Consider the following 8,296-nt stretch of genomic DNA (forward strand, 5'->3'; position numbering starts at 1 on the left):
GTATCTGGTTCTGGCCAAATCGGCAACATAGGGGACATTGAGGTCCTGATGGATGATTTGATTTGTGACAAAGTAAGGAGCATTAAGGATTTTGGACTGTAAGGATTGGATTCGAGAGGAATTAGATGGTTTAATACTTACGGAGTTGAGCTTTGAGACTCTAAACAATCAAATTCTATCTTTACAATCCGAAATCCTCAATGCTCCTTACTTTGTCACAAATCAAGTCATCCATCAGGACCTCAATGTTCCAAATGTTACCAACCTAGCCAGAACCAGATATCAATACTTCCATGATAAACTTCCCAACCTCCGAGAACTTGTTTCTAGCCTGCCTTCTCCTTCATCTCCTGATAATCCTCCTAAGTGTTTGTAAAAAAGATGGCTTCGAGATCTTTTCCTCTCGGAATGTTGTTGGAGTTCTATCAATTAGCAGATTTTCCACATGTATAACGTCATTTTATATCTAACAGTAAATTTACTTGTTGTGTATGTTTTTAATACTATTGTAAATAGAAATAAATAAATTTTTCTTTCCCCTTTCTTTATTTTACCACCCCTTCTTTTCTACACTTTTATCCATTTTCCTTACCCACATTTTAAGTTATGTTCACTATATTATTATTGGTGTTTTCAAAAAACATTTTTTTTCTATTCAATTCTGATGGTATACTTTATTTATATTTTGTCACTTTATCAATTATTATTGTTACATATATTTTCATCCTTTCAATTTTCTTTTCCTTTCCATATTTCAATTTTTAAATTATTAATAACTAATATGTTCATACTTCTTTGCATTATATAACTTCATTTTTATTTCATTTCCTTAATTATATTATTTTATACACTGCTTCAATTACCTAGGTGTACATTTTATTTCCCGCTTCTCTCATCACTTCATTTTATTAATTCTATTTTGTAAAATTATTCATTTTATATTATTATGCTTATACTTTCTTTTTTATTTTCTATACTTACTGTGTTCCTTATCTTGTTCTGTTCTTAGCCCTGAAGAAGGCTAGAAACTCAAGCCGTAACGTTGGCACAATTAAATAGGTTACACCAACTTATTTGTGTTTCAATTTTACCGCACCTTTTATCTTCTCCTCCTACGTCATCCCCCGTCAACTATCTCTCATAATTAGAAATAAATAAACTTCTTAACCACTTATAAGAAACTGGAACCTACCATCGACAATGTTGTACAAGTTTCTCTACATCCCATTTGGACGAATTCACAATGACCTCTTCTTTCCATATGTCCAATATTATATTGATGCACAAAACCTCTGCACAAGCTTCTTCAATCCATAAAACTGAAAATTATATGTCGGTTCATTTTCCCGCCACAAACCTTGAGCCATAAGGAAAGTTATTGTTAGGTAAGCTTCTTGAGAAAATATGTTTTAAATATTAAAATTATTTTTTTAAAGTCGATCTTTAAAGTGGATGTCCTTCAACAATGCGATAAACACTTTCCTGTGCGACCTTACTGCAAATAATCCTAAAATTCTTTCATTTATAATATTGGAACAGCATATTATGGCAGCACTGATTTACAGTTTTAGATATATCTGTCCAAGATAATATTTCACTTTAACTTGCCTATATGTGGAATATACAGTAAGGGCAAATATGAAATTGGTGAATGACACAATCATCCTTGTATAAATATAAAAATTTATTTCACATACATCAACTACGTTTCTGGATAATCCCCCCCATATTCAGGTTGCTGATAAACTATTTTATATATGATGTATAATTAACTCCTTAATTTGTCATTACATGCTAATATTGAATTATATTATTGTCAATTATTAAATAAAAAAAACTTTTTTTTAATATCAGCTATTATACATTTTTCAAGGAGAATAATAATAATTATTATTATTACATTGAAAAATGTATAATAGCTGATATTATAAAAAGTTTTTTAAGAGTGGTTGGGTATTTAATTTAGTTAAATTTTAATAAATTTTTTTTTAAGTTAAAAACTTTCAAAAATTGAATATATTTTATTCTATATTTTCTTTTTTGTTTTGTAACGTTTCGGGACTACTGTCCCATATTCACTCAGGAAATCAAAATTTTGCACTGTTATATAATGACACTGTTATATTACAATGTTATAATACCAGTGTAAAACAATTTTTTTTAGCCATGTTTTTTTTTCATGATGACATGATTTCCTTCGTGAAATTAAAAGTTTGACAAAAATGAGGTATATCAAGATACATGAATATGGGACAGTAGTCCCGAAACGTTGTAAAACAAAAAAGAAAATCTAGAATAAATATATATTCAATTTTTGAATGTTTATAAACTCAAAAACAATTTCTTGCAATTGACTTACCAGACATAAAAATTGAGTTAAAATTAGTCAATTCGATTCCTCAATTGAATAACTGTAGACCAGGACCCACTAAGTTTTGGCCACTTTTGAAAATTTCATATTAAAGTAGCGTAACCACTAAACCATTGAATTCCTCCTGAATCCAATCCTTACAGTCCAGAATCCTTTGTAAAATCCTTAATGCTTCTTACTTTATCACAAATCAAATCATCCATCAGGACCTCAATGTCCCATATGTTGCCGATTTGGCCAGGACCTTCCATGATAAACTTCCCAAACACCTAAACTAACTCGTTTCTAACCTGGCTACTCCTTCACTACCTAATAATCCTGATATTACAAATAAATAAGAGCATTTTGGGGCCGCTACTACTCCTTGGAGAACCGTTGTTCATACACTTATCACATGGCACTCAGCTACTCCTTCAACTATTCGACCTACCCACAGTGCCAGAGATTATCAAACGCTGTCACATCAAATTGTTCGACTCACTAACATACCGCATAAGTCCGCTTTTTAAACATTGACACCAGCACCTCCTTCAGTGCACTGGCAATACCCTACCTAAAGGACTCCACTAAACCATCAAATTCCTCCCAAATCCAATCCTCACAGTCCAAAATTCTTCGTAAAATCCTTAATGCTCCTTACTTTGTCACAAATCTAATCATCCATCAGGACCTCAATGTCCCATATGTTGCCGATTTGACCAGAACCAGATACCATTCCTCCCATGATAAACTTTCCAACTTCTAACCTGGCTTGTCCTATTTCATACGGTCCGACAATGTATTTTTTATATAGTTATTAATTTTGAAAATTTATTTATTTCTTTTCTTTATTCAGATTAATTATTTTATTTTATCTTGAAATCCATATTTATTTAAATGTCTATTCTTGATATTTTATTTTGAAAAAATTAAAACTCTTTTATCGTTAACTTCACCCAAATAAATATTCACATCTGAGTCAGTTTTTTTTTTTTTAATTCCAGTTTTCGTTGGGAATACATGTTCTGAGGTCCCCTGAATCCAAAAACCTTTTTTTTTTTTAATAATTTATTTATTGTTATGTACAACTGTATACACATATGGTATATACAACAAGTAAATTTGCTGTAGGTGACATAGTGACATGATAAAAACATGTGGAGAATCTACCCACTGATAGAACTCCAATAACATTTCTTGAGGAGAAGATCTCGAGGCCATCTTCTTTTCAGACGCCTAGGAGGATTATTAGGTAATGAAGGAGAAGCCAGGTTAGAAACAAGTGGATTTGGGTGGTTGAGAAGTTTATTATGGAAGGAACGGTATCTGGTTCTGGCCAAATCGGCAACATATGGAATATTGAGGTCCTGATGGATGACTTGATTTGTGACAAAGTAAGGAGCATTAAGGATTTTACGAAGGATTTTGGACTGTAAGGATTCCAAAAACCTAGACTCGCAAAATGGTCTGTCTCCGAAATTCTATAAGAGTTGAAGTTGAAATCCGAACTAAAAAAAAAAAATACAATAAAATTGACAGTCAGGAATTATCATGTGACGCCATCAATATTTTGTTAAAGCTATCTGAAAAGATATGATACGATTTGATGAGTAATTTGATAACTGATAATGATTGATGGGTAATACGATACAGGCAGAGATAACATCATTTATTAATTTTGCAAAAGGCTGAAATTGTGTCTGTTGTTGACATTTCTTGAAATCTTTTTTTTTTTTTTTTTTATAATAGCATGCGATACCATAACTAACATGGAAACTCATTTCTGAGGTTCCTAAAACTATTGTTGAAACTAATAGCTAATGTTGCCATGGAAACGACACTTATTCATGAATGAACCATTGAAATATAATTATATGGTATACATGGCTATTTTAGCTATCAGTCTTAACTATAGCTAATTTTTGCCCATCTCTACCTTGCAGTTAATTGGTTTGATAAAGTAATAAGTTAGGAAATTTTAGATATTTTTTCTGTTTTTTTTTTTTTTTTACTTTTACTTTTACTTGTCTATAAATGGTACAGTAAGGCAATGTATTGTGACCGTGCAAAATTTCGAATTTGAGTTTTTGACGTAGTCGAAATATTAAGTTGGCGCATCTAAAATTTTGGATTTTTAATCCATTTTTATTTTTATTTTTTTGGCCAAGACTCCCATTGGAGTCCTATACTGACTAACCATGGTTGGGGGTCAAAGCTCTTCATTTTGTGGGACCGCCACGCAATAAAAAAAGTCAACGTCCCAGGCCAGATTCGAACCGGCACCGCCAATAGACATCAAATTGGTAAGACTGTGTCTTAACCACTGAGCTATGGGCGGCCCTTAATCCATTATAGTGCATTTATAAAACTGCATATCTTCTTTTCACAATGTGTTTATATAATTAAAATATTTTCTATTCGCTTCAATACACTTTGCCAGCAAGACTTTAAAACATAGAGGCCTGTTTTAAAAAAAATTCTGATCTTTAGAATCAATAAATTCAGATATTGAATTTTTTTCAGGCTGTCTTCATTCTTATAATGTTTAGCCCATAAATACAGATCAAATATTTTTAAAAAAAATAAAAGTCAGCTGGGAAGAGATCCGGTTAATTGAATAGCGACTGTAAAACTTCATATTTAATTTAATATTGCAATTGTTAGGTATACGGTCGTTTTGGGTCTTTCTTGCGGTTCATTTTGTATTGAAAAATCAGCAAACCAAAATTTTTCAAAACAACGCTGTACTTTTCTATCTTTTACAGTATTCTCCCCAAACGCTTGGTTTATATTTCCTGCAGCATTATTACCAAGTTAATACTCATACAAAAAATTTACACGAATTTCGGTGGAATTCATATAGATACAAAATTCAAAAAACAAGTAACATAAAGGGTCACTTATGAGAAAATGACGATTGTCGAAATGCGACTCTGAAGATGTACAGTACGACTATAAACGATGTTATGCCAAAAACAAAAACATAACGATAATTTTTTTTTTTTAATTTTATTTTTAAACTTCTCAACCACCCAAATCCACTTGTTTCTAGCCTGGCTTCTCCTTCATTACCTAATAATCCTCCTAGGCGTCTGAAAAGAAGATGGCCTCGAGATCTTCTCCTCTAGAAATGTTATTGGAGTTCTATCAGTGGGTAGATTCTCCAAATATTTTTATCATGTCACTATGTCACCTACAGCAAATTTACTTGTATATATGTGTATGCAGTTGTAAATATCAATAAATAAATTGTTAAAAAAAAAAATTATTTTTAGGAAGTCTGGTAATTCAATTTCAATATAATTTTTTGAGGTTAAAAAACTTCCAATTTGAATGTAATTTATTTTAAAATAACATATTGTTGCACAACGTTTCAGAACTATTGTCCCATATTCAAGTACTTTAATAACCTACAAACAACAATAATCCACCATAATAACGATCTTCATCCATGTGTTTTACAATTGTATTCTCTTTATAATCAGTCAAAAATTTTAATTTCATGAAGGAAATCATGTCATATCTACATTGCTTTACACTTTAATGTTATTATCATTCACTATTGATTCATTCTTCTTCTCTCTTTGGCACAACCATTGCTCTATATTTTTATAACCTCTTTGGACCTTATCTCATGTCCAGTGTGCTGTTTGGTTACCTCCCTATTTATATGTCCCACTTTGTATTTTAAATTAAACTTGTGATTTTTTTATATGAGTTAATAACATGAAGAGAAATATTTACAAAAAAAATCCGACATTTGATATTGATGCATATGAAATGTTGGATTTTTTAAATAAATAATAATTAATAATGAGTTGTAGATAGTTGACCGTAGATTAATGATTGGAAAAGTTTGTCGGGGGGTGTGGTCAGCAAAGAACAACATAAATAAACAAAACCATATTTATTTATTTTAAGCCTAAACAAAACCATATTTATTTATTTTATGCCTAAACAAAACCATGTTTATTTATTTTATGCCTAAACAAAACCATATTTATTTATTTTTTGCCTAAACAAAACCATGTTTATTTATGTTGTTCTTTTCTGACCGCACCCCTCGACAAACTTCACCAATAAATAATAATTAAGTCATGCGAAATGGTCTGCGTGCGTGTATGTGGTCAGCCTAGCCTAAAAAGTAATGCTCGTATGAAACTAAAATTATAAATTTTAGGCAGGTATAAGCCTGGGAAGAAACAGCAACTTTTTCGCTAAATTCGACCGACTGGAAGTGTGTTCTGAATCGGTTATTGTGTATCCTGAATCGATTATTGTGTATCCTAAATCGATTATTGTGTATCTTGCAGCGCTTAAAGCATATAGCCGTTTTCAGATACTTGCTGATTTATGCTTTAACCACCCTTCCTAGAAATTACTCTTCTATTGTTCGATAGTGGACTAGATACATTTGAGGATATGATACTATCACCTCTGCTACTAGTAAACCGGGGCAAGTTCCCCCCTGTAATTGGATAGCGGTCGGGTATTTTTTGGCAGTTGAGAAGAAATTGCCGAATTTGACGAGTTGTGCTCCAACGATCTTCCTAACTCTTCTGAGCCAATTGCCTAGTTATACTATCACGTACGGGATCTAACCCACATTTTATTCGATACTAGCTGACTAGGCAGTGCTTCGATATTGCTCGATTTAACATAAATGAGTAGTTTTCCATAAAAAAATCAATATATCCACTTTTGAAAAATTTTGATTGAAATTAATTGAATAGTCAATTGAAATTTTGATATAAATTAATATTTTTTATTAAATTTATATGTGATTATACATGATTTTGATCTTCAAAATCCAAACATTTTAGATATAGTAAATAGAAAAATAACAGAAGCAGTATATATCACAAAGAATAATGCTATTAATTTAACTAATAAGGTAATGCTATTAATTTAACTAATAAGGTAATGCTATTAATTTTAAAACAGATACCAAAAATTTAGCTTTGTTTAAAATGGATTTGGATGTCAATTTGGCTAAAATGGATAAAATCTTATCTGTAATGTTTATATCCCCCTCTTATTCCTGTCGAACAGATCCGTTACTTAGGACTACATCTGACATGGAATCCTAATACAAGACTAAAAAGACAAGAAACTGCTCGTAGATTCCGACTATTGCAACATTTACTAGACAAACGGTCTAGATTGCCAATCCATTACAAAAGACTGATATACATGACTATTATAAGGCCTATCTGGACATACGGAGTTGAGCTTTGGGGCTCTACTAAGCCATCAAATTCCTCCAGAATCCAATTCTTACAGTCCAAAATCCTTAATGCTCCTTACTTTGTCACAAATCAAGTCATCCATCAGGACCTAAATATTCCATATGTTGCCGATTTGGCCAGAACCAGATACCGTTCCTTCCATAATAAACTTCTCAACCACCCAAATCCACTTGTTTCTATCCTGGCTTCTCCTTCATTACCTAATAATCCTCCTAGGCGTCTGAAAAGAAGATGGCCTCGAGATCTTCTTCTCTAGAAATGTTATTGGAGTTCTATCAGTGGGTAGATTCTCCAAATGTTTTTATCATGTTACTATGTCACCTACAGCAAATTTACTTGTGGTATATATGTGTATACAGTTGTAAATAACAATAAATAAATTATAAAAAAAAAAAATGTTTATATCATAGTTGATAGTGTAAGTTAATCTAAAATTAAAAGTTTTAAAAATTAATATTGTGAAGGAATAGGGTGATTTGACTCGTAATTATTGGCCTGGGCAGAATAGCCTGCAAAGCATTTTTAAATTTTGATGTGAGGTGAGAATTTATACTTAATATTGTCCCTGAGAATGGCCGAAACGTCGGACTTATAAAGGAATAAATAATATTTTGAGGCTAAAATTGATAATATCTTATTTATTTAAACAATATTAACCAGTCTCAAGAAAGTGTAAAGATTATAAATAAAGTGAAAA

The 8,296-nt window shown here is 31.4% G+C and overlaps 1 protein-coding gene across 2 annotated transcripts in view; it reads right to left on the bottom strand.

Moving 5' to 3' along the window:
* The window catches only part of phtm (phantom), a 109,166-nt gene that overhangs the window by 99,836 nt on the left and 1,034 nt on the right, over positions 1–8,296 (bottom strand). Inside the window, exon 1 of one of the 2 annotated variants that reach the window (XM_014430357.2) lies at positions 1,193–1,324. The exons of the other annotated variant lie outside the window; for it this stretch is intronic. Within the exon in view, the coding sequence (XP_014285843.1) occupies positions 1,193–1,261 (69 nt within the window). The 5' untranslated portion in view covers positions 1,262–1,324. Of the gene's footprint in view, positions 1–1,192; positions 1,325–8,296 lie in introns of those variants that run through there. 2 annotated transcript variants of the gene reach the window in all.

Source organism: Halyomorpha halys, unplaced genomic scaffold (assembly GCF_000696795.3).
Source record: "Halyomorpha halys isolate HHAL.00 unplaced genomic scaffold, Hhal_1.1 Scaffold880.1, whole genome shotgun sequence".
NCBI classification, from domain to species: Eukaryota; Metazoa; Arthropoda; class Insecta; order Hemiptera; family Pentatomidae; genus Halyomorpha; species Halyomorpha halys.